The sequence below is a fragment of the Malaclemys terrapin genome, chromosome 8, assembly GCF_027887155.1.
Source record: "Malaclemys terrapin pileata isolate rMalTer1 chromosome 8, rMalTer1.hap1, whole genome shotgun sequence".
In the NCBI taxonomy this organism is placed as follows: domain Eukaryota; kingdom Metazoa; phylum Chordata; order Testudines; family Emydidae; genus Malaclemys; species Malaclemys terrapin.
The window spans coordinates 7,490,541-7,517,977 of record NC_071512.1 but is presented as its reverse complement, the minus strand read 5'-3'; the positions used below and the strand labels follow the sequence as shown (position 1 = coordinate 7,517,977).

Genomic DNA, 27,437 nt, shown 5'->3' with positions numbered 1-27,437 from the left:
ATTCTGAACTCGGCTCTTAAGGGGAAAAGCAATTTCAAGATGGCGGCCGCGCAGCTAACAATGGGGAGTCGGGGGTTTGGGCCTGAGCGAGGCGGCCGCCGCGCCTGAGGGGAAGTGGAGCGGGCTGCGGCCGGGCAGGACGGGGGCGCAGGGAGCGGTAGCGGGCCGACGGAGGAAGTAGGGTGCGGGGAACGGAGTCGGGCCGGGCCCGCGAGAGAAGGAAGTGGGGGGTGGGCGAGGCCTGAGGGGAACCCGGGTGGGAGGGGGCGAGGCCTGGGCAGGGTCCGAGGGGCACCCCGGTCTCTCCCTTGTCGGTGTCCTGGCCATGGTGGGGCCGGCGTGAGGAGCCGGTAAACGGCGGCGGCCGCCTCGGTCCCCGGCCCATGGTGCTGCCCCCCTGCCCCATGGCGGAGTTCGTGGTGCCGCGGCACAGCGCGGTGATGGAGCGGCTCCGCCGGCGCATAGAGCTGTGCCGGCGGCACCACAGCGCCTGCGAGTCCCGCTACCAGGCCGTGTCCCCAGAGCGCCTGGAGCTGGAGCGCCAACAAACCTTCGCTTTGCACCAGCGCTGCCTGCAGGCCAAGGCCAAGCGGGCCGGGAAACACCGCCAGCCTCCCCCGGCGCCGCCGCCGCCCGCCCCTCCTCCTCCTCCTGCTGTGGTTGCGGGCAACGCCGACAGGACTGGAGCCAACGGCCTCGACACTGACGCCGCGAGTAGCGAGCAGCACGGCCGCAGCAGTACCTTGATCGCGGTAAGGAGCAGCTTGTTCCCGAGCTCGGGGTGGGTGAGACAGTGCCCAGCTGGCACCGCTACTTCCCCGACCAGGCTGGGGTAGGAGAGGAACCCTCTAAGCCTTCTAGAGTTGGAATCGTGGCCCATACGGGCAGGAGGTAGTGTTACATTGTTAGGTCCCTGTGCAGCCCTTACTACAACTTAGCGGTTGGTATTTCTGCCCAGACTGCCCTCCTCCTGCATTGACAGCACATGCAGAAGCGGGCAACGACGGGTATGGAAGGGACAGGAGTAACTTCCATTGAGAACAGTCATAGATGTTTTAGCAGCTTAGGATTGTGCTCCATGTAGCCTGGCTATTTATGGTTCTGACAAATTGACTCTCAGTTGTCTCTGCAGGAGCAACCCGGTAGTACTTGTTCTGTGACTGTTTTCATAGTTCTATTTTTTTGGAAGCGAACAAGAAGGGAGATGGAAGCTGTCAGGCATTAGTCAACAGTTCTAGTTGGTTGGTAAAGACCGTTCTTACTAACTAGAAGTTTTCTGCTTTTCAAAATAGTAATGTCCGTTAATACTATACCACACTGCACGGAACTAAGTGAAGTGGTGCTAGAAAGGTAGCTGATTATTTGCCACTTTTTCTACTGGATGTGAACTAATATTGACCAATACACTGATCCCACTCCACCCATTAAAAATGGCTTCCTTTTCAAAAGGATCCTGGTTGTGAATATGTACTGTAAAATAATGTTTTATGTGCATCAGTATAGGTGTTTAATTTGTTCTGGGCTCTTTAAAGTGGTCTATGTGATATGGCCAAGGAGCAGGGAAATGCACTGTAGCAGAACAAATTTTAAAAAGTGACTCACTGCCTTCATAAAAAAAGTAAAGTTTCTAAACTGTATCCCAGAGTCCATCATAAAACTATTATCCTGAGCCCCTTTCAAGATGTCTCCTGGCATTAATTGGGCACCTTTCCAGCTATATGCATATTTAATGTCACATTCAAGTTACAGCCAAAAGTAGTAGTCACAAAGTTGTCTTTAACTTTGCCTTTGGGATTTGGAAGTGAATTCTCCAAGGATAAAATCTGACATGTTGGAAGAATGCATTAAGCATCTCACTGATATTTTTTTTTAAACAAACAAACTACCTTTTGTGTTATGCAGCCCACACTGAAGTTGTGGAATGCAATGTAGTTTGTTTGGTTTCCTGAGCACTGATCAAATATAGATAGAAAAAGTGGGCATGATTTGCCACTTTTTTACACCTTTGTATAATAACTTATCCAAGTGAAAAAGGGATGTAAAATACGATTAAATCAGAAATGTCTAGTCACACCAATAGTAGCATTTTATGTTCACTGTGTACGGGAGTATATGACTACATAAGACCAGAAGAATCAGTCACAATGAATTAGCCTGTAGTATGACTAGGATTACAGACTTGCATTTTTCATGGTTGTAGTGTGAACGACAAGTATCACTTGAATGAATCACTTCTCTTATCTCTTAAGTGGTGGGACACATGTCTTTCTGATGATTCCTTTGGATCCTTGTCCCCTTCTGAAGGAAAAGATCCTTATGATTGAGTCAAAAACTTCACACAATAGAAGAGGAGAAAAATCCTTGAAAGAAGGAACAATTTGTACTTTCCTAATGAGAATACACCTCTACCCCGATATAACACGAATTTGGATATAACGCGGTAAAGCAGCGCTCTGGGGGGGGCAGGGCTGCGTGCTCCGGCGGATCAAAGCAAGTTCAATATAACACGGTTTCACTTAGAACGCGGTAAGATTTTTTGGCTCCCGAGGACCGCATTATATTGGGGTAGAAGTGTATCTATATCACTTCAGGGAGACTTTGCTTAGCAGGCTGGGTCTTGAATGAAGATTTGTGGTGGAACCCAGGATTTAAATGCTTGTTTTGTTGATCATAAAATTAAGGCTTCTGCTTGCTTTGCATCTGGACTTTAAGGATTCACACTTGTGGCTCGTTCAATTCATTAGATAATATAGATTAACACACTGAATTCACTTACTTAGACTGTCAACACACTTCCTCATACTGAACCTCTGAAAAAATGTCTTGAATCACTGCTGGTATTTATTTTAAGTTGCTCTGTATGTGGATTTCATCTCATTAGCTTGCATTATAATGAGGACTCTAAATTCCCCAAGAACAGTGTGGTTTTGAAGTGCACTGCGCATCTAGGGAAGCCCTTCTTGTACAGGAAGCTGCCTCCAACTGTTGATTTACACAACAGAGGAGACCTTTAGTGTATGAATGACTGTTCCTTGTGCTGACCTGTTACTCCTTTCCTAGTATACATGACTGTAAGATAAATTGCTGCTGCTTCATCTTGTTACTTGGTTATAAAGTTGGATCACTTAGTAATTCAACTAAAAAAAATCCCTCTTTGTATGTTGCTTATTTCAGTTCTTTGGTGTAGTCTGTACTACTTTAACCCAGATCCTGATGTTTCACCACCAACAGTCAGGTAACAAATATCAAAACTGAGCATGCTGTGGTGGGAGGGGGTGGGGTATTGTCTGAAATGTTCACTAAACCTGTGGTTTCACAACAATTATTTTGTTTTAGAATATCTTGGACATGTTCCTTTCAAAATAATGTTAATTAAGCCATTAACCAGGTAATACACCAGCCAATGCTGCTGCCGAGTTACATGGAACTTTTTTGAAAGAGATCCATATAAAACATTTTCTAGAAGGCTTTGCTCTGTATAGTGCTACTTTCATTTAAAGCTAATAAAACATTGATGTTGGTCCTTTTTTTTTTTTTTTTTTTTTTAAAGCCACTTGCAATAAAAATGCAGGTGAACTGCCACGCTGTATAGCATCTGATGACCTATAATGAAAGGACATTTCTGAATAGCTGTATTTATTTGCTTGTGAATTCCAAGGTGCTGTGTGTACTTGATAGCAGTTAAGAATAGTAAAAGGGGAGCACCTTCATTTCTTTTTTGGCATTTTCTGTGGTGGTGATCCCCACATGGGATGTTAGAAATCAAGTGCTTTGTCTGATAGTTATTTCTTCATTTTAGACCCAGAAACCAGATAATCTTGGGGCATAAACAGAAGTGTGGGTCACTTTAATCCTTAGTTTGTTTGCCAGGATGAATATGCCGTGACACAGAAATACTTCTAGTTGAGGGTGTGTGCTACCTAAGCTTGTCCTCTAGTTTAAAAAAAAAAAAAGGAAACAATGCTTAGTTTCCTCTTTTTTTTCCTTAATGTGAGGCTGTCTTTAAGGTTTTAAAATGTCCTTTAAATAGAAATGTCAAATTTCCATTTCAGTCTTAACTATTTTCTGCCTTATGAAGGCAAGTGTTAGTATTTGGATAACTGGGTGTCCCTCATGCTAATCTTGTGTTTCAGAAACATTGACATTAGACAAAAAAGACTTATAGGTCATATAACACACCTCCTCTTTTCCTAATTTCTGGTCTAGGACTGCTGCTTTCAGTTTCTTCCAGTGCTTTAAGGTAAACTTCCTTGTAAATGTCCATAGTGTGTGTGCAGGGGGTTCTTCCATTTCCCTAGAAAGACTTTAACAGACTAAAAATCTCACTATAGGAAGTCTCTTTCTGATATAGGCTTCAGAAGAATTCAAAGATTTGGATTTTCATCTCCACTGCTTATTTCATGTTGTGCTCTCCTAGCCAGGAGACCAACCAACATTAAACAGACCTGTTTACACATTTCTTATGACTTGCTTTCATCAGTGAACAGCTGTTGTATGGGTGATTCACTTTTTCTAGTCTTGCCTCAAAACCTAGTATGGTATTTCTACAGTGGCCAGGAAAGCTCAGTCTGTAATGGGGAAAGATTCTTCTTAAATCTTAAGAGCACACAATATTAGTCTTTAGCAGCTGAGCAGTTAGTTGGGTCTGATATGAAGAGATGTTGTTACACTGAGAATGACCTCTCTGCTCTGTTTAACCCCAGTGAAATAAAGGTGTCCTAGATTAGATCCAGCGTGGGATTATTTTTTTAATCCAGCTCCTTTCCTGTCCTGCAATACCCACTCGCTCCTGCATTGTTTCTTGCATTTTTATCTCACTCCCCCCTGCAAAAACCTTAAATTCTGCAAAAGGGACAGATTTCCCCCATGCTACTACAAACAACAAGCCCCAGAATGGTCAGTTAATATATTGTGTGTATATATAAATAAATAGAATTCAGACACTGTTTTTACCACAAAAGAATAAAATAAATCTTGCTTAAACATGTAAACAAAACCCTTTAACTCATGTTATAATAGATATCAAATCTTTCTATCCCTTGCTTAAATTTAAATATTAAAACCTTTATTTAAAAAAAAAAAAAAAGAAAAACTTGCTTTACATTGCTGAAATTCTATTTATGACAAACCAAGAGATTGTTTTCCTGCAAATTAGCACAGTCTGTTTTTGGGGTTGTTGTGTTTTTCTGCCCACAACAAAGTACATTTTACCTGCTCCTATGGCAGTGGGTCCTCCAGGAGTAAAAGATGAAGCGTTTTAAGCAAAAATAAGATTGACACAAAGTAAAAGAAAGTAAGGAAAACTGTATCTATGTCCTGACTCTTAGATCTAGAGTAGTAGCAGAAAATAAATGAAGTATTGTTTGGATTGGACTTGCAAGGGTTCCTAGTGTTGCAGGTTAACATATTTGAAACCTTTTCTGGGGGGGGGATGGGGGGAGAAGGAGGAGGCGGCATTAGCTCTATGTGTGGATGTCAGAAATGTCTTTCAATTACTTTTTGGCCCCAAAATAGCAAAATATGAATAATTTTGCAATACTCTACTATAACAGTGTAGTGCTGTCTCGCCATAATTACACCATTGCCATCATCTGCTGACAAGTCTGATAGTTTGTTGCCAAACAACTCAAGCAGGTTTTTTGTCTGCTTTTTCTTGGCACAAGTTATTGTGGTGTGCTTAAAACATATATATTTTTATTGGATTGCTAAGGCCTGCAGTGGTGTTTCCTAAACTGTAAAGAACTGGGAGTGATCAGTGCTGCTGAAGTTCAACTTAAGTGGAGAACCTAGCATTGCTGCTTAAAGCGTAGCAGTTTTGATTCAGCAGAACAGTTCCTGTAGCAGAAGCTGCCTCTTGTGAATAATACAGGTGCTTACATTTTTATACATACACATCTGTAGCTGTCTTCCTTCACTACAGCTGCCTCCCAAACTATGCTGCCTCCCAAACGCACACATTTTTTTGGAATGAAATTAAAAGTCAAATTAAAATTAGTCCAGTGTTGTGGTTCTCTGACAGCCTGGTGACCATTCTAGGGTATGAGAACAGATTTGGTAATAAAATTCTTTTATTGAAAGAAGCGGAACATAGTTATAAAAACTGTTTATATTTCAGTCATCTAAGTGAGTAGAGAAATTCCTAATGTATAGTATTAACAAGAAAATCATTTAAAATACACCTCTACCCCGATTTAACGTGACCCGATATAACATGGTAAAGCAGCGCTCTGGGGGCGGGGCTGCGCACTCCGGTGGATCAAAGCAAGGTCGATATAACGCAGTTTCACCTATAACGCGGTAAGATTTTTGGCTCCCAAGGACAGCGTTATATCAGGGTAGAGGCGTACTCTGTATTTACTCCCAGACCATGACCTCTGATAATGTAACCTCATGAGGTGGAAATAGATGCCTCTTGAGTGAGATTCAGCTATTGTCCAGGCAGACAGGGACTGTCTTCTATGTTTGTACAGAGCCTAGCACAATGAGACTCTGATCTCAGCTGGAGCTTGTAGGCACTACTAAAATAGTAATACTTCTAAAAATATTTGTCATCAGTTGCTCGTAATCATGGTTTGGCTCAAGGAGATAAACACTGCCTTCTTAGAGCACGCTTATTACTAACTTTTTGATTTTGGAGAAAACTAGATTGCATTATATTTTCTAGATCAGTACAACTTTTAGGATTGCTGACTATACACATATCAGATACAGAAAATAAACATCAAAAAACCAAATTTGTAGTAACCTTCAAGTTATTATACTCAAGATAGTATAACAAAGTACAGAATTTTCAAAAATAGGATTTGACTGTCCCTTTAATATCTAATATAGTTAGATAATGAGACTATCACTACTATTTTGAAATTACTGTTAAATGTGAGAGCCAAACTTTATTTCTAGTCTCCAACTTGGTAATGTTGACGTAAAGCTGATCCACATAAGGGATGCCAATTTGAAATCTAAATAGTTTCAAATAACGATGGTCAGGTACTACATTGGGTCTGTGCTAATTTTTGTGACTTTTGCAATAACATTTTTCTATTTTAAAAAATGCTTTTTCCCTGTTGCTGTAAGAGATGTGGACAAACAGGAAACTGGGTATATATGGAAAATACTATCAAATGTGCAAGGTAAACTGAAGAAAGAGGAGTATTTTTCTTAAATCTTTTTGCTAAATAACCCAATGTGATACTTCCAACAATTGTATGTAAAATGGTTAAAGCCAGAAGAGGTGGTTTTTTTTTTTTTTTTTTTTTCCTCCTCACCATAAGTGATGCTGTTTTAAAGATTTGATCTCTGCAGATGGATGTGTAATGGCTGGGTTTCCAACTCTTCCGACTTCTGGAGTCCTGAGGCCCTCCCAGTTCTCCTTATTAGAGTTCTCCATTAGTTTATGATCACTCTTTCCCTGAAGGCGTGTTATTCTGGTAGACTACTTTCCTAATAAGGAGGGCTTGATGAGCTTTGCTTCGTTGAAGCTAACCTGATGGGTTAAAGCCTTGTCCATGCTTTTCCTTTTGGCAGTGAGGTTGCTGCATTGGTGCAAACTCCTAATATAGATGCAGCACACCAGTATGTAAAGTGACTTGCTTGCAGTGGTACAAAAATGCTGTTGTAGGTAAGGCCTAAGTCAATTTTAAAGGTCTGCAGCAGAGTATTTTGAGACTCTTCTTTCCCTAAGGCCCTGAATATGATGCTGCTTCAATGCTTCCAGCTTGGGGGAGGGGGGGGGGGAGAATCAGACTTGGAAATCCTACGTTGGTCTCATGTGAATGGGGAAACACTGGCTCATATTGTTTTATTGATTAAATCAGTGGTGCCCAAACTTTTCCTGTTGTACTTACCCCCCGACTTACCAGTAATGGAATCCGTCCATACACCCCCTCTGTTACAACACAGTTGACTCAGCAGAGGCGCTTGGGCTGAAGGTGGAGCTGGGGGAGGAGAAGGAATGAGGGCAGAACTGGCTTGGGAGTGGAACTGTGGCTGGGGCCAGAGCTGGGTGGCACTCCCTGTGGGGGCTGGCCAGGCCCTGCTGCTAGTCTTTACCGCCCCCCACCCCCAATAAAAAAAAGTTCCTCTGTGCCTCCCTAGGGAGGTGCGCCTCAGTTTGAGGATCACTGGATTAAATGGATTGATTGTGCTATGAACAACTAGCAAGAGCAGCATGCCAAAAAGCCACTGCACTTAACATTATGACAATGGCCAGCATACCTAAACAGTCTAAACGGCTTTCCTTACACACCAGCAAACAGTGTTTCTGTTCCTTTTGGGCTTTCATCATAATAGAACAGGATTTTCTTGCTTCAAGATCTCTTTGATTGGGCTGCTGATTGTTCATGGAGTTTGTTGACTGACTCGTAACTCTCAGCTGCAGGATTTTGTGAACTGGCTGTACTTGGAACTGCACCCAAGAAGTGTAGGTCTTGTCACTGTACTTTTGATTTGGCAAACATATCATTTTTCTACTCGGCAGAAGCAAAAAACTGATATGTGGAAAATTTTGTTTAGCCTTCCCTTCAGAAAGGGATACCCCACAAAATAAAGGTGAGTAATCTGCAAGGCAACTACCCAACTTTACGAATTGGGAGGACTTCAGATTCCATTACTACTTTTAATCTTCAAAGGCACAAATATTGACATACAGGAAAAATAAGGTTTTGGCTGTTGGAAACTTTTGTAGCTATGTCTTGCCATTGGGGAAATCCACATATCCAAATGCACTTTTTATTTTTTTTAGAAGTAAAAAATAAACCAGCAAGAAAGTGAAGTCCGTTAATAGCTTGTATATAAGCCCAAACCCAGTGTCTTGCTAACAGATCTCTCTCAGGCTTAAACTTTGTGCACTGATGCCAACAATAACAAATATGTAGGCAATTTTTTCTGCAGCATCTGTACAGGATGCTGCATAAGGCCCAGATGTCTTTAGAATGCCTCTGACTTCGATGAGGCTAAGCAAGGTGTTAAGTATCTTAATGAATTCTTAAAAATCAACTTACCTCACATACCTTTCATAAAATTACTAAGTGTGTAAGTTTTTGTTTTTGTACTCGCTCCACTTTGGAGCAAAGATGCAAGTACAGCTTGAGTGGGGGTTTTTTGGACTGTCTCCATGATCAAATTGTTACTTTTTGTGGTCAGATATCTGAGCACTAACAAAATCATTTTAACACCAGTGTGCTTTCAAATGAATGGGAAGTTTCTAAAGTTTGAGGAGATACTAAGAAAGATGGAGCAAATTCTTATGTTAAGAACATATTCCTTACAACTATGGGAAGAATATGTTCAATATTAAAAGTTCAGTCACCGCTTTTGGGTTTCAGCTCTTTCTGGAGATACCTGCATGTGAGTATTGAGGGAGTGGTGTCTAATGGTTTAAAGCAAAGGAGGATCCTATTTTTGATCTGAGCCACTGACTCACTATGTAACCGTGTGCAAGTTACTCAACCACCTTGTGCTTCAATTATCCCAGTTGGGAAACTGACTAAACAATAGGAAACATGCTGAAAGGCGAATATTGCATCTGTACTGTGCTTCTTGGTCAGTTAATTACAAAAACCAAAATGAACGCAGAGCCAGCAACATTTATCTAAAAAACCCAGATTTTTATCAAATGTATGTTGTTGTTGTTGTTGTTTTTTAATATGTAGCCAACGCTTGAAAAATTTACCCAACACTTCCTAGCCTAAGCTGAAAGCCTACTCTTCAAGCCAAAATATGCCAGTATCTCATGCTCATCCTCCAGCCGTACCCATTTGTGCTAGTCTCCCAGTGGTCAGATACCTCTTGAGCGGTGGGAGACTGAGGTTTCCCTTCTCTTTATCTGGGCTCATCCCACTCAAGAACATGGAAGAGAGGACTGAGTAGGGAGGCTCCATTTAGTGTATTTTTAAAAAAGACAGGCTTTTTTCTCCCGTATCTGAGAGCTCTTGTATGGCTGATACCAGACAGATGCCTCTTGTAAGGATGGCTGCAGAAGCCTCACTTCAGGTGGTGTGTAGGGGTCCTCGGCATCCCAGATGAGGAGGGGATAGCAGAAGCCTCCTGCTCTAAACAACACACTGCAACAGCAGAGCACTGTTACACTAGGACTGTAATATCCCAGTGTTGATTGGATTTATCTTTTTAAATTAAGCTTTGTTTTTGCACAAGGTGATATTTGCTGGGAAAGATTCCTGTTCACCCTTGGTGTGTGCAGGAGACTTTTCAAGCCTTGTTTAGTGTCATTGGTAGCAAGTTATAGATTAAGTGCTGCCAGAGGAGATAAGATGAACAGAGGATCCCAAGCTTTTGAAATAACAAGGCTGACTAGATCTGATGCTGTTCACTCTACTTGCTTCTAGATGGCACTGTGAAATAAGAGAACTTGGATGTACAGTCTGAGGCAAGCTGACTATATAGGCTTAGCAATAAGCTGTTTGGTTTATCCATGGTGGTATTTAATTGCCTAGCCTACATACTACTTTGGGAAGAAAATGTCACTCATTCATCCCAATGTGATATAGGAACACTGATCAGTGTGCTTTGAATCTCTTTTAGATAAGCATGAATCATGAAGGTATTTATAGAAGGGTCAGTGTTTGCACTAAACAAAACCAATGTGATTTGTGTACAAAGAATTTACAATGATGAGCTATTTACCTTCGCATATAAATGAGGCCACTATATAAATGGCTTATAGCATAGCCAGACCTTCTCTCACCCCAAATACTTATCTCTTACAGTTAACATCTCATCCAAAAAAAACCCCAAACCCTTTAACATGTATCAATATGTTAGATTTCTGAAGAGGGAAAGGTTTAATAATTTCTATACACTTTTTTTCTCCATTGTCTCTAGGTTTTAAATTCTTTAGCTTTTTTTTGCTTCCATTGTTCAAGGCAGGAAGTTATGATTTCAGACAATTTTAAAGGCCTAATCTAACAATCTTTCTTGAGCAGAAGATTTCCTTAGGAAGATGGCATGCAAAAGAGCTTATTCATGGCAGAGGAAAGACCCATCTTCCATTTTTGTAAGTTGCTCTTGTATCCAAGAGTAGTTGTGTTCAGCATATCTTGAAGTACTGAGTAAAATCGGTTGGTTCAGAAACATTCACTCATTATGAAGTGTGCCATTATAGTAGAAACTTTAGCCTTTGGATGTTTGAGGATAGAAGGAGCTGGACTAGCTATTGATATGATAGGAGATAATGGTCATATTGTAGTGAAACATATAAAACTAAAACACTTAAAATTGGCTTTTTTTTTTCCAGCAGCTCCATGAGACAGTGAAAAGAAAACTTGATAGTGCTGCTTCCCCTCAGAATGGAGATCAACAGAATGGGTATGGGGATATGTTTTCTGTGTCCAAGAAATTACGTCGTGAGGATGGTCTTGGTGGGGTAAGTGGCTCCTCCAATGGCGTATCTCCTTTATCCCCACTACATCAACTTGACAAGAAATCTTCCGGTGGAGATGCCTTACAGCTCAATGGAAAGCATTCAATGGGACTGGACAGCATCAATAAAAAGTGTCTTCCAGATTCTAACCTTCAGCTAAATGGGCGTAGTGATGCTGATGACTCATTTCCTTTGGGTTTGAACAAAGAGCTCAAGCAAGAGCCTGTGGATGACCTTCCTTGTATGATTGCTGGAGCAGGCGGTTCTATATCTCAGAACAACTTGATGCCTGATCTTAATCTTAATGAGCAGGAATGGAAGGAGCTCATTGATGAACTTAATAGATCGGTGCCCGATGAAGACATGAAGGATCTATTTAATGAAGACTTTGAGGAGAAGAAGGATGCAGATTCTTCAAATTCAGCTGCACAAACTCCATTGCCACAAGACATTAACATAAAGACTGAATTTTCCCCAGCAGCCTTTGAGCAGGAACAGCAGATGGGGTCTCCACAAGTCAGATCCACTTCTTCAGGTCCAACATTCATTGGAGCCTCCTCTGTACCTGTTAGTGCTGCTTCTCCAGCAGTTGGGGGATCTCAGACTATGTTCCAGTCTTCCAGTCAGCCAGTGACTGAAAATCCTAACCAGTCTATGATGCAGGCATCAAAGCAGTCTCAAAATGTGCAGAGGCCTCTACCCAATGTATTATTATCTGGACAGGGCACAGGAAATGCCAAAGAAATGTCCTCTGCTCACCAACTTCAACAGATGGCTGCTAAGCAGAAGAGAGACCAGATGTTGCAGAACCAGCAGCAGGCTTCACAAGTACACCAAACCAGTCAGATGTCCAGCTGGCAGCAGTCTGGACCTTCTCATAGTCCACTGGGTGTCCCCTACACAATGGACAATCCCACCAGCCCTTCAGTTTACCAACAGGACTTCAATAACCAGAAACTCATAATTCCTAGTATGGCAAATAAGAGTTCTCCCAGGAATGGAGGCAATTACCATGTGACTATGTTGAGTCATCAGCCAAACAGCCTGAACCAGAACCCTGTAAATAACCAAGGCTCCATGCTAGATTATGGCAACACAAAACCCCTTTCACATTACAAAGCAGAGTGTGAGCAAGGAGTTACGGTATCTGGCCAGAACAAGACAACTATGTTGGCATATCTGCAGCAACGCCAGCAACCGCCACTGCCTCATATGAGTGAAGAACAAAATGGGATGTTCCTGATGAAGCAGAAGTCTGGAAATATTGCCTACAGACCTCTAGTACCACACAGCCAGGTAAATGTTCGGAGCTGTTACCATTGTGAAGTAACAGATCTTGGAGTGCTAGGCGGGTAGGACCAGATCCAATTATTAGTTGCAATTATTTGGAAATACAGTTTACTGAATATCCTAATTTTCCATTCTAAAGCAAGCAAAACCAAGACACTATCAAGGAAAAAAACATCTAGAAATAACCAAATTTTTCCTTGAGTATAGTGTCTAATAGTTAATACTAATAGCTAGGCTGATAAGATATATTTCCAACTTAATACACCATGTGGGAACCAAATTCCTAAATATAAAAGTCAATATCTGTAAAGATACTTGAAAACTTTGTAAACCTTTATCTAAAATTTCTTGTTTGAGAATTATTTTTAAGTTTTAAAGAAACCTTACTTTTCAATCAATGTCTCCTCTTCTTGGGTGACTTGTTTGAAGACCTCAGGTCTGTTTCCTTCTGGGTATTCTTGACTCCTGAGAGTGTTGTGGCTCATATGAGTAGTTGGGGGGGCCATTGGGAGAACAAATGGACTGTGTTTTAAGTGAAATCCCAAGGTTGGCTATCTTAAATCTCAGCTGTTGGAGAGGTTTGTCCCCACCCCACCCCCGGTGGAAATTAACAGTGGTAACATTTGTCTACCTGAACCAATATTACTCCTGGAAGAATTCTGTGCCAATGCACAATACAGAATTAGTGTTGTGTGCATAATTTCCTTTTTCCCTTGCAAAGATGGGCTGCAGTGCTGCTGGTTGCCACTCGGGGTTGCTGGACCCAGCAGAGCACCCAGCTCTCAAATAGATGATGATGCTGGGGGGAGGAGGAGCTGGAGGATTCCCAGCAGCTGCAGGAATGCGGCACCATGCAAGAAACTCCATACAAGCCTGGGACCCAGCATCGTGCTGTTTCTCCCTCTAACTCCCTGGGGTGAAGGGAGGGTGAGCGTCTCAGCTGGGGGGGTGGCCTGTGGCTGGGCTCTGGGGAAGGAAGGGGGTGCAGATGTCTGGAATGAGGGAGGGGGAAGAACCAGGAACTGGGTTGTGATAGGAGGTTTCTTTAACTCTCTCATCCTGGGGGGAATTTTTGTGCGTCTGTGTTGTTACAGACATGGTTGCTGACAGATATTTTGAAATAAGATACCAAATTACTGAAACTGCCATGATTATATAGGATTTTGACAAATAAAATACGCAGAATTTTAAAATATTGTGCACAGAATCTTTAATTTTTTGGTGCAGAATTCCCCCACGAGTACAATATGGAGAATAAAAGGTGACCTGCAAAGGGGGGAAAAAAAATTGTCCGCTTTTGCTTTATGGTGTACTAATGCTTTTTCCCAAAAGGCTTGTAGTGCTTGTTTTATGTTAAAAATTCATGTCTTGTCTATCCTGTTATTCCTGGAAGACTGCAGAACTAATAGGATACAAATACACAAATGGTATCACAAATACAAATCTGTGCAATTGAGGATGACTTGTCAGAATATTTAAAACTGTGGTGTTTAATACCTAGAACACACATGCTTGTTGAACAGTTGAGAGAGAAGATCTTTTAAAAAAAATTTAAAAGCCCGTCCCTCCAACTAAAGGCTGTTGAACTCTTACTCCAGTAATATGGTCCTTCAAAATTACCCCAATCAAAAAACAGGAAAGACATGATTTGTTGCTTCTAAGGCAGGGGTGGGCAAACTACAGCCTGCGGGCCAAATTCGGCCAGCCGGGTATTTGGATCCAGCCCTCGAATTCCTGCTGTGGAGCGGGGTCTGGGGCTCTGCATGGCTCCCGGAAGCAGCAGCATGTCCCCCCTCCGGCTCCTATGCTGGGAGCTGCAGGGGCGGTGCCTGCAGATGAGGCAGTGCACAGCAGAGCCACCTGGCTGTGCCTCCACATAGGAGCTGGAGGGGGAACGTGCCACTGCTTCCGGGAGCCGCTTGAGGTAAGCACTGCCCTGAGCCACTGCCTCCTTCCCCGACTCAACCCCTTGCCCCAGCCGTGATTCCCCCTCCCACCCTCCGAACCCCTCGGTCCCAGCCCGGAGCACCCTCCTGCACCCCAAACCTCTCATCGCCTGCACCCCCAGCCGGAGGCCTGCACCCCTCCCCAGCCCAGAGCCCCCTCCCAAACCCTGAACTCCTCATTTCTGGCCCCATCCCGAAGCCTGCACCGCCAGCCAGAGCCCTCACCCCCTCCCACACTCCAATTTCATGAGCATTCATGGCCCACCATACAATTTCTATACCCAGATCTGGCCATCGTGCCAAAAAGTTTGCACACCCCTGTTCTAAGGTAAAGATCAAGCAGAATTTTTTTTCTAAATTAGAGCTACTTTATGCTTCATAAAAAGCAAGAAGGCATCATTCCAATTTTTTTTCTTTGTAAGTCACTTTTAACACGGCACTGATAAAATGGGGGGAAGTAACACCTCAGCAGCTCTTTTCATGTTTGTTGACTCGAGGCTGTTCCACACACTAATGTGCATTGAAATAACAAAAGATGTTAATTAAAACAGATCTAGTTAATTTGCTGCAAGTTTGTGTAGACCAGCTCTTATACAGTGCAATGTCAATTGCTTTTGGTTCACAGTATCGGATTAACTGGGGAGTAGAGGAGCTGGCCCCACACCCCAGTGTCTGACACTTTAATTAATATTTTTCCACACAATTTTTTTTATCAAGATTAAAGCTGGGGTTGGAAGATGTCTGAAGGTAACCATAGGAACTCCAAATAAGACTTTTGATGTGGTTACCTGTAAAACTGTCAAAGCAGACGTAGTATTTGTCTTACTTCTCTGATATTGTTGCTATTTTATAGGTAGCACTTATGTTCATTCAAGTTTCCTACTCCTAAAAGAGCAGAGTTTCACACTGCAGTTTTCAGCTACGTGGAGAAAATACAAGAATATCAAACAGTAAATATTGGATGCTAAACTAAAGACCCAAACTTATCTCTGTACTGTTAGTCTGTGGTTTTTTGTTTTGTTTTTGTTTGTTTTTTGGCTTTTTGGTCAGCTCTTCTACAGATCATCTAATGGCACAGGACGTTAAAAATCATGCTTTTGGACTATACATTTTGGTTTAAAAAACAAAACCAAACCTACTCTTGCCCCCCCCATACCACCAACTCCTTATTAACAGATAGTTTATCTGATTAACAATAATTCAGTTGTACAATCAGAAATTGAAAGAAGCAGGATTACTGTAATATTTTTGTTGGTATCTACTAGGTATAATTTCACATTCAGATAGAATGCATCTCAAATTTGCTTTATGCAGTCTTCATTTGAAATGCTGCCACCCAGGTAAATGTAAAAAGTTTGTGTGCTTCACACTAGTTGTGGTATGCTGTGAATAATTAATGTTAAATGAAGCCTAATTGAGGAAGCAAAAGCCTATTGTGGAGAGAGGATTATACTGGAAAGGCTATCTGCAGAATCAGGGGCTTAGTGGAGAATGCAAATATTTACATGAGTAGTGCTATAGAATTCAGTGGAACTAATAACGTATCAATTCTTGCAGAATTGGTATCTTGTATTGCTTAATCACATCCAATAGTTCCTGGTAGTTTACTAAATTAAATTAATCTCTGTGTGTCTATAATAAAATTTCCGAAATAACCTTAATGGGGGTACAATTCAAAATGTTGCTTCATTTCAAAAGAAGGTTCTGGGAGCACAGATGCATGTTGTACTTAATAGTTTACAACATGCTTTTGGAAACAGCACTGAAGTTCTGGAGGAGGATTGACTAAAGATTAATAGTTAGTCCACTACCTAGATACTAGCATGATGTCAGAGTGGTGATTTGTGGATTTTTTTTATTTCCCCCCCACACACACACCTTTCTATTAATATCTGGCAGTGTGCTTCTAGCTGTGTAGAAGCATACATAGGGCCATTCATTTGCATGAGGCATAGGGGAAGTGTTGTAAATAAGAATGACACTGCAGTCTCCCTCCATGAATGTTGTGTAGCTCCAGATCTTCCTCTAATCACTTTATTCATGCATAGCCCTTGATACACATTTCTCCTTGCCCACCTTTTGTTTCTTTTTGTTTCCCAGGCAGTTAATCTGGCATTGTCATGGGTTAAACTGAAGTTTTAGATTGAGAATTAAAAATATTTTGCTAGATTTGTTTTGCACTCTATTTTTACACTGAATTTTATTAATCGACTGTGTGAAAACACAAAAATGGATATGGCTTGCCAAGTGTCTATTTTCTTTGGGATATTTTTATGACTTGTGTCCTGTAAGAGAGGAAAGTAATAAAAGTACTTTGCCATTCTCTAGTTATGTAATCATTTGTTATGAGTGATGATTTTGCTGACCTGAATATGTTCATATAGCACTTGTAGATTCAGTAGTACCCATGCCACTCCTATAACTGATGTTATTTATATTCTGCAGGATCAAAACCCTTCTCCCAGTGTTCCTCGTGTTCCTGTTTCTGTCCCAGGCCCTGGTGTCAGTGCTCAGCCTTCCAGTGTTTCCATGGCAGGTAACCATAACAACACGGCCTATCTCAGCAATCAGCAGCAAGCAGTGGTAATGAAGCAACACCAGATGTTACTGGACCAGCAGAAGCAGCAACAAAAGCATTTGCTGATGGAGCAACAGAAGCAGCAGTTCCTAATAGGGCAGAGGCAGCAACAACTCCTAGCTGAACAGGTAAGAACTGCCAGACTGGGTCAGACCAAAGGTCCGTCTAGCCCGCTACCCTGTCTTCTGACAGTGGCCAATGACAGATGTTTTAGAGGGAATGAAAATAACAGGGAAATTATCAAGTTATCTATCCCCTGTTGTCCACTCTCAGCCTCTGGCAGTTGGAGGTGTAGGACACCCAGAGCATGAAATTATATCCCTGATCATCTTGACTAATATTCTCTCTGAATTTATCTAATTCTTTTTTGAGCATGGTTATAGTTTATCTTCACAACATCTCCTGGCACGAGGTCCCCAGGTTGACTGTGTTGTATGAAGTAGTACTTCCTTTTGTTTTAAACCTACTGCCTATTAATTTCTTCGGGTGACCCCTGGTTCTGGTGTTATGTGAAGGGGTAAATAACACTTCCATATTCACTTTCTCCATACCATTCAGAATTTTATAGACCTATATCATATCACCTCTTAGTCATCTCCTTCCCAAGCTGAAAAGTCCCAGTCTTTTTCATCTCTCCTAATGTGGAAGTAGTTAAGCCAATGGGAGAGCTCTCTCCCATCAGCTTAGAGCAGCTGTAAACTCTCTACTGTAGTCGTGCCCTTATATCGGTTCCTCTACCCGTATTCCCACATTGGCGCAGAGCTTGAAGAGTTTCTCCCTCCACAGGCAGTCTGGCCCCTAAATAAGCATACATAGAATCATAGAATATCAGGGTTGGAAGGGACCTCAGGAGGTCATCTAGACCAATCTCCTGCTCAAAGCAGGACCGATCTCCCACTAAATCACCCCAGCCAGGACCAACTTTTGCAGGTGAGAGAGAGAGAGAGAGACTTTTCCTTTTACACACAGCTCTTCTTCAGGCCTATTTACTGAATAGGCATGTGTTAGGAAAACTGGAATGTCAGTTTTTCAAGCATCTGAGAGCATTTAGATATGCATTGCAGCAACCTCTGATGCATGTTTGTCATCCTGGCTTTCAGGTGGTGCATTTTTTGTTTTTTCTCTGAGTTTATCAGAATTCTGTCAACCGCTGTTTACTAATTTGCCCTCCTGTCCCTTCCTCTTTTAAATAAAAATTATTGCACTTGACCCCTGTAAAGAGAGAGTATTCTTCTGGGTTGGCTATATAACACTATTAAAGCCCCCATAGTTATCAGACCTCTGAACAAAGCATAGATAATTTCAAGTGTCTTCAAAGCTAAGTGTTGTTGTTTTTTTTTTTTTTTCCCCCCTTACTCTTGTATTGAACCTTCCATAGGAAAAGCGGCACCAACAAGAGCAGCAGCTGCAGCGGCACCTGACCCGACCACCACCTCAATACCAAGATCAGGCACAGAACCCTTACCAGCAGCAGGTTGGACAGTTCACAGGTAAACAAACATGAGATTTGAATTAATAATGGTGAAAAGTATAAACGTAGGGTGTCTTCAAAGTCCCTGGACTTTAAATACACACACACACACACACTTCAGTTGCTATTTAACAAAACTGCCTAGCCCACATACAGTAATTGAATGTTTTTATGACAACTTAAGTATCCAACTCTTTAATACACCTCTAGGAATAAGTCTGTAATGCTTGGATAAGGGATGGCATGAAAATTCTTAAATGTCTTTACATTTCCCCAAGCGTCCTTGGAGATCTAGTGACTTTCTCCTCCTTCCTTTTCCCACAGAGGCCCCAAATTATAGTTACCTTGCCTCCAATACATGAAGGATACAGCTCTTTCTGAAGCTGAACGGCATCACTCCCTATATTCATCACAAGGCCTCATAAGAACCTTTTTTCCCCCCACTAAAGAGCCTGATTTTTTTTTTTTTTTTTTTTTTTTTTGTAGTATCCACAGCACTCTTATCCCTGCTGATTTGAGTGAGGAATATAAGCTCTGATCCTCTGCATTTTAGGGTGATAGTCTGCATTTATTTGTGAGGGTGAGGGGTGGAACTCGCTACATCTGTTAGCGTACTAATGCTGGTAGCAAGAAGGTGTAATTACCAGTCAGGTGGAATAGCATAACTGATGTGAAAACATTGGAAGCCAGTAATCACCCATCTTTTTGTACCAGAAAGAGGCTTCCCCTGCATTGGAGCAAGAAACTAATTTTGAGTATAAATATGTCTGCAGGTATTGGTCCACTCACTTTCTCTGGAGGTAAAAACTTAAAAAAATAGCTAATTTCCTTCCTCCTTCTGCCCTGCTCTTCATTCACCTCCAATATCTCCATTGAAGGGCATCTTCTTAATGTGGAAATATAAACAAAATACCATTATATTAATAATGCTGATAGATGGTAACATGCAACATCTTAGTCAGTGATATGAAATGTGGCTTCTACGGCCAGGCAGTTATTTCCTCAAGATAAGTAACCGAAGTAAGTTGATCCAGGCATAACAGAAGAAATGCTTGTACATCTATAACAGATTGGTATGTAGGATAGGTGGTGAGTATTGTCCCTCAGTCTGAGCGTTGCAGTACTTATTTCTCCCCACCACTACCACCAGAAATGCAGTGATAGAACAGTTAGAAATACTGAGCGTGTAACAATTTGCAAGAGTTACAGCATTATTAAAAACACTATTGGTTCTATCCTATAGGCATGTTAACTATAGTTATTCTAGCACTGTTACATCCAGGCATATGTACCTCCTCTTTGCTTATAAGCATGGCAAAAAACAGACTTTATCCACTTCTGAACTTTTTTTTTTTGATGGTATATTTCACTGATAACTTGTTTAATGCTTTGAAAGCCTTACCATTCAAACTAGCAAATTTTTTCACTTATCTGGAATTCAAAACATTCACCCCCAGCTTTTCTGGTAAGAGTGGCTGCCTCAGTTTAACAAATTTGAAAGAGGGACTTGGGACTCTTTTATATCTCACTGCAGAAAATGCATTGGAACTATTACTAGGAATTATTTTCTGTACACTTTCTTATTTATTCCTCTTGTCTCTTTATATCATTTGGACTCTAACTGGGGGAGAGGGAGCTGTTCTGCATAAATGCTTTTAAGTAGACTTAAAGGAGCCGCCACCTTGGTAGTTTACTGAGCATATTGCTTATTCCTGTGATTCATCATGCTTGTATCAGTCTTGCGTGTTGATGCATAGTGAATGCTTCAGTATGAAAATCCAAAAGATACTCGAACTGAAAATAGGACTTTCAAACCAGATAATACATCTAACATTCAAACTGAAACAGATGAAGCAGATCTATTATCAGTAAAAGAAATGATTTGGCATATACCCTAATGAGTTAAATTATTTGCATCCACTCTAGATGAACAAGTTGGAGAGTCTGCCCTCCTTCTCAGCCCATGGTATATTTGATCCTCTTCTCCCAGTTCAGAGCACTTTCATGGACATGAACTCTGATGTGAAGGACCTAGATCTTTATCTCATTAGCCCTGCAATAGGCACTTTGAGTCAGATTTGTAAAGGTCTTTAGGAGCCTAAAGATGCAAATAGGCTCCTAGTGGGACTTTCAAAAGCGCCTCGATGCATAACTCCAAATGATTTCAATAAGAGTTAGATTCCTAGGTGCTTTTGAAAATCCCACTAGGCACCTGTCTGCATTTTAAGGAGCCTAAACACCTTTAAAAATCTGGCCCTTTTGATCCTGGTTTCTGCCTTCCCCAAAAGAAGTGCCATTCAAATTGCTGATGTTCTGTTATAATAACACCTGTGCATGTTGATCAGTAGCGAGCACTGACTTATGGGTAAGGCTACATTTAGTCAGGGGTATTTTTAGTAACAGGTCACAGGCAGTAAACAAAAATTCATGTCCTGTGACCAGTCCATGACTTCTTCTATATACCCCTGACTTAAACTTTGCCCTTCCCCAGCCGCCTCAGCACCCCCTCTTCTGTTCCCCCTTTCCCTCTCCCCCAGCAGCAGAGTTTGGGTGTGGAAAGTGCAGGGGGTTGTGGCACGGGATGGGGTGAGGCGGGCTTTGGCTGGTGTTTATGTGGGGAGTTCACCGGAAGTGGCGACATCCCCCTTGCTCAGCTGCTAGGCAGAGGTGTGGCTGCCTCCCCCTACAGGCACTGTCCCCACAGCTTCCATTGGCCACAGTTCCCGGCCAATGGGAGCTGCGAAGCCAGTGCTTTGGGCAGAGGCAGCATGCAGAGCTGCCTGGTCCTGCCTCTGCCTAGCAGCTGAGTGAGGGGGATGTCACCGCTTCCAGGGAGCCTCCTAGGTAAGTGCTGCTCAGAGCCTGCCTCACCCCATCCCGTGCCCCAACACCCTACCTCCTCCCACACCCAAACTCTGCAGCTGCTGAGCAGTGGGCGAGGTGGCCTGAGACTGCCCCACAAGTAGCCAGTGCGACTGATGCAGGGGCTGCCTGAGCTGCCCCTGAGCCAGGTGCACCAGCCACAGCAGAAGTCACAAAATCCATGACCAACTCGCAGCCTTACTTATGGGGCAGTAGTTGGAAGCTTCTTTACTGACATACCACAAGACTGATCATATAGGGGAAGATGTAATATAGAACTTTCCCATTTATTTTGTGTGTGTGTGTGTGTGAAATGCATCAACTACATATATGTGAAAGAACATCTAAAGGTCTAGATAGGCTCTGGATAAACTGACATAAACAGTTACACAGTGATATTTTCTATGTTATTACAGGGTCCTCTCCAGCCATGACTGGGGTAAGTAACTTAGGACAGTCCAACTCCAGCAGTCCACGGATGTTTTCTCAGACCCAGAACATGATTCAGATTGGACCTGGACACAGCTCTGTTCCTCCTCTCCAATCAGGCTCCAGTCAGCAGGATCGAGGTGTGACTCAGTACACTAGTATGCAAAACATTCAGCGAGGGGGGCTGTACAGCATGACATCTGGTATGACCCAAATGATTTCACAGCATGCAAGTCAAAGTGCCAACGGACAGCTGCAGATGCAAAGGCAGCCCAGCTTGGGTCAGGGCACTCCTGTTCCTGCTGGGTATGGGCAGAGCACCCTGGGAAACCCAAGCATTTCTCAACAGCACAATAAGGGGGCACTGAATCCAACCATAGCCAAGCCACAGATGGCAAGAGTGCCAGCAGCTATTGGTGCCCAAAATCCATCTTGGCAACACCAAGGCATGCCTAATATGAATAACCAGACACAAGGAAATGGTGGCTTAGGGTCATTTACTGCCAGCTCCACTTTCCACATGCAGCAAACTCACCTAAAGATGGCCAACCAGCAGTTTGCTCCAGGGATGCCTCAGGTAAGCCTAAGCACCAGCAGATCAATGGTCTCCATGAACTCTGCTGTCTCTGGGCAGCTGTTGTCATCTTTAGGTGCACAGCAGAGGACAAACCCACCTACCCAACAGCAGGTACCCTCGCAACAAGTTTTGCCTAGCATGAGCCAGGCCGTTCCAGATCTGACTGCTTTTGGCCAGAATCCAAATCAGCAACTGCCCAATAGAGCCAGTCTGCACTGTACTCAAGGTTACTCAGTGAGGACAACCAGTCAGGAGCTGCCTTTTGCCTACAGTGGCCAATCAGGCAATAATGGACTGCAGAGCTTGACTGGTGACACAGACCTGATAGACTCTTTGCTGAAAAACAGGACTTCAGAGGAATGGATGAATGACTTGGATGAGTTGTTAGGAAATCATTAAAATGGGGCTTGAGGGTTTTCTACATCTTATTTTATTATTTTTTTTTAATTTCATGAAATATAAACTACACTTGGACCAAAAACCTGTGGCATTGAAGAGACTTGCAGGCATTAGAGGTAAATGGTTGGGAAATGGACTGGAGCTGCTTCCCAACAGGCTTCGACACATAATGGTGCACCAAGCAGGTCTGCAATGACCATGCGTTTATTTTTGTGGCATCTGTGGTGCACATTTGAACAGGTCAGGCAAATTTGTGTGCATCCCAGTCAGCCCTTCAGAAATCTCACTTGCAGTGTTTTGAAACTTAGGTTTTTAATTATTTAAAAATAAATAAAAACCTACAACAATGGTGCAGAAAGAGAGCAAATAAAACTGCAAGTATTTTGTGTTTAGGGCTTATTCTCCTGCAGCTAATACTTGAGTTGATCATTGTTCCCAGCTTGGCATGCTACTAGCTACAGTATTGCCCTACCAAATGTTTTACTTAATTTTTGCCAGAGGAGAGGATGTGCACCTCAGTACATTTGCAAAACATTTTTTATTTTGAGTCAGTCCTTTTTTCCCCCACCAGTGAAGTGTGTGCCTGTACTCTCAACAAGCAAGTGGTATTTCACAATAATATTTACAGCAAATTTTTCTGAATGCTGGTGATAGATGAAAGTGTTTAAAACCTGGCCAGCTGTCCCAGGATAGTGACTTCCTTAATGGATTGTGGATAGGGTGACCAGATGTCCCGATTTTATAGGGACAGTCCTGATTTTTGGGTCTTTCTTATGTAGGCTCCTATTACCCCCACCCCGTCCCAATTTTTCACATTTTGCTGTCTGGTTACCCTAATTGTGGACTCCCAAGCTCCAGTTTGCACTCTGTTGTGGAGGGACACAGAGTTCCTGGCTTTTACCTTGCTCAGTTTATAGAGGGACTTTCTTATGGGAGAACTTTTCAAATATATCCGACAAACATAAACCAATTTAATTTGCACATGTTTCATCATAACTAGTTTCCAAAGGTAGCTGTGTTTAAATGAGGGCTTTGCCCCATCACAGCTCGTCTTGTTTTACTGTTTGTTTCTGCAGTGTATTTCTAATGTGGACTTGGTGAGATCTGTCTTCTCCAAAACTAAATACAGTAATGCCATAAGCACAAGATTTTGTCACTTTAGGATCAAGTGCATAAAAGCAGCGCTGGGCTGAGAAGTGTAAAGTCCTTATTAAAATGTAAATATCTGCAAGTAATAGCACAGGGAGCCTGGAAAAATACTAACCTTGTTTCAGGGTTGCTCCAATGTGAAAATCTCCCACTTTCACAAACTGGGGGGGAGGTGAGTATTTAGTTAGATAATCTTTCTGTGAACAGGTGGATTGCCTTCTCTAATCTCACTTGAAGCAGAAGCCCACGGAGACCGCTCACCCTCACCCGGATGTGTTAGGGTCAGTCTCACACAGGGTACGAAAAGCAATGAGAGCAGTCAATGTTCTAAAGTCCTTACTTGCTACCAAATATTACCCTCTCACCAACAAACCACCTTGCCTTAACTTTTAATTTAAAATGGAAATAAAGTTTATTTGTTTTAGCTGTACAAATACCTCTTTCCTTCCAAGCCCCATTTAAAAAAAATAGTGGGCCAACTTTTTTCCATTTTGTAAAGCTCCTTAAAATTTTCCAGCATTATGATTAAAAGGTTTTCCTTCAATACAGACTAGTATCTTCAGGAGCCTTTCTGCACTGCAGAAGCATGGGGGATTTTAAGCTTTTTTTTTTTTTTTTTTTTTTTGGGGGGGGTGGGGAGTGAAGGATAAAAGTGAATTCTAGGAAAAAATATTTTACTGTCTCTGGGCAGCTCATTTATCAGACAACTTGCACTTTTTAAAAAACAAACTGCTTTTAACACTAAGAAGTTTAATTTAACCCTGTCCAAATACACAGGAACCTAGTTTTTTCGTACACATTTACCTAATGTGAGTTAATTATGCCCTGTTAAACAGAGTTTGGATGATATAGAGGCTGTTGATAGCTGTATGTTGACCAGTGGATTTCACCATTGAATAGATAGAGGTTGAAACTCCACTGAAGCAAATTAAATCCCTTGTAGGTTATTTAAAACAAGGTAAGATAGGGAGTTGATCATTGAATGAGAAGTAAGTGCTAGTGACAATGGTATTAGTGACACAGTTTTTAAGATTTTTCTAGGTAAAATAGCTGAGGTTTAAAATTACTAATCCTAACTTCTCTGGTATCAACAGTTTGGGGAGGGGGGGAAGAAACCTTAGTAAGATTGGTTTTAATATTGCATTAAACAAAAAATTGGGCCAAGAAAAATTTGTCTTCTGAACCTATTAACCTTTTTTGGTGGGGGGGAGGGGACGGGGAAAGGGGCATTCATTGTACACGTTTTTTTTTTTTTTTTTAAATGTGTTAACTTTGCACCAGTGTGCCTTCCTTTCCTGTTGGGGGTGCTTGGGACCTCATTCTTAACAGTGGCATCCTGTAATGTCACTTTTCTTCCTACTTAACAAACACTGAGAAATAACAGGGTGGTAGGAATTAAATCCTATTTCTTCCCTGTTTATTATATGTGGTGAAATCCTCCACATTGTTCAGTGAATTTAACACAAGGAAGTTAGTTCTAAAACAAAATATAATCCATTATTATTCCATAATCTGAGGGACAGAAGCATGTTTAGCATACTTGCTACCAAAAAAGAAACCGCGTGTCTACATATAGACTCTCACACAAAAGAAACTACAGAGGTATTATTCCCTCCATTGTTGTGGAAGCTGATGGATATTGCCCTACATGACTTGAGGGTTTGTTCATGCTGGTGTCCTGATTTGACTGTAGGGCCTTGTCTACAATAGCCACGGTACTGTTTAAACACTTTTCAAACATGGTTGTAGGCAAACTGGTTTATAACATCTTTTGGTCATTATGTGCAAACAGTGTTAAACCTGGGTTTAGAACTGTTTGAACGTGACTGCTATTTTATTTTTAAACACACACGTTGTTTGTACCTGACTACACAACACGATGAAACTGTTAAAACATGGTATTGCTGTAACAGTGTTTAAAGATAGTTCAGTGGACATTGAAAATGGGCTCTAGATGTACATAAGTGCATGGATGAAGATGGGCTATGCGTTGTCCTTAAACTCTTCTACATGTAGTTGTTTATATATGCACTTGGGTTTTCCATTTTGATGCAGCTTCAGAGCAATAAGATGTAGTTTGCCTTTACCTAGCCACAGCTGCCCATGGCTTTATTTATAAACTGCGGTTTTGGGTAGTTGGGAAGGGGGTCAGAATTGTCACTGTGCAACATCCGCTGCCTTCCAAAAACCACAACTCAATTGAAAAGGGTGCTCAGACTTTTGTTATACACATTTTCTTTGTGTAAATAAATGTTTACAGTTTTATATTAAAGATTGAATAAGTTAGATCTTCTGACTGTATATTTTTTACTTTTTATAGATTTTAAAACTATAATTCTTTATATGTGTGTTTTTGGGGGGTTATGGTAAGTTTTATGCTTGTAAATGGAGAATAATTGAATTTGATGTTAACCTTTGTGTTTTTGTCATTGAAATGTATGAAGAGCCCATTAATCCCCTTATTCTTTTACTACAATTACTGGTGCACACCAAAAAAGAAATCCTTCATTTCTGTTTATTGTTATAAAAATAAATATTTTGCTAGTGTATTAAACAGATGGCTGTGACGTTATACCTTTGTGTGAGCTGAGCAAGGACTTTTGCATTGTCATTCTTAGTGAGATTTGTCCTTAGCCTAATGATGGTGGACACCTATTGCTTTGATTAGTAATGTTCATATTCTGTCTGTCTTCATAACGTAACTTTCCTTCCTTCTAAGTCCTTTCCAAATTGAGACCAGTACTGCAGTGGGAGCGAAGAGAGGAAGGATAAGGATATTCTCCGGCCAACCACCAGAGGCTTCACTTAAATTTGAAAAATTAAGTTTAATATTCAACTAGATCCTATGTATTAGTGATGGTTATTGCTTTTTTAAATGGCTTTTCTTTCTTAGATCCTGTGGTGGTGAGTGGAGAGAGAGAGAGTTGGTTTCAAGTTTCCCTCTCTACTCTTATTTCCAGATTTAGGTGTAAAAGATTTTTAATGTTTTTTTTCACTTGTCTTGGAGAGGCTAACAGTGAGTTGCTACGGCTGGTATTGACTACTAGAACTTTTAAATTGTGCCCAACTTTCCAAAAAGTAAAAGGTGGTATTAGTAAAACTTGCAAAAATGGAGAAGTTATACTGCTCTTCATGCAACCTCCCTATTTTAAACCATTGAAAGACAACAGAAATACTATTAACAGTGGGATCAAACATTTCAGACTGGTACCAACATGTGGGCAACTCAGTTCTTGAAAATTTAGGCCTGAGGTTATTAGTACTTTAAGTACAAAAGTGATTTAAAAAAAAAATTGATTCAAACAATTTACAATGTAACACTTGTATTGTCGTCTCTTCTGTTAGATGACAAAATCTGC

The 27,437-nt window shown here is 41.6% G+C and overlaps 1 protein-coding gene across 2 annotated transcripts; it reads left to right on the top strand.

The window, feature by feature from the left end:
- Positions 1-271: 271 nt before the first annotated feature.
- On the top strand, positions 272-26,634 carry MAML1 (mastermind like transcriptional coactivator 1). Of its 2 annotated transcripts, none has more exons than XM_054038027.1 (5): positions 272-752; positions 11,255-12,673; positions 17,059-17,319; positions 18,570-18,681; positions 21,941-26,634. In XM_054038027.1, the coding sequence occupies exons 1-5, from the start codon at positions 384-386 to the stop codon at positions 22,927-22,929; spliced, it is 3,150 nt and encodes a 1,049-aa protein (XP_053894002.1). In that variant the 5' UTR covers positions 272-383; the 3' UTR covers positions 22,930-26,634. The 2 variants fall into 2 exon arrangements, with proteins under 2 accessions (XP_053894002.1, XP_053894001.1); XM_054038026.1 differs by having other exon boundaries at positions 11,252-12,673.
- The last annotated feature ends 803 nt before the right edge of the window (positions 26,635-27,437 follow it).

Excerpts from the sequence above, each read along its gene's own strand:
- MAML1 (XM_054038026.1), top strand. The coding sequence starts at position 384 with ATGGTGCTGCCCCCCTGCCCCATGGCGGAGTTCGTGGTGCCGCGGCAC. Across the intron at positions 753-11,251 it reads GCAGCAGTACCTTGATCGCG|CAGCTCCATGAGACAGTGAA; the intron begins GTAAGGAGCAGC and ends TTTTTTTTCCAG. Across the intron at positions 12,674-17,058 it reads CTCTAGTACCACACAGCCAG|GATCAAAACCCTTCTCCCAG; the intron begins GTAAATGTTCGG and ends TATATTCTGCAG.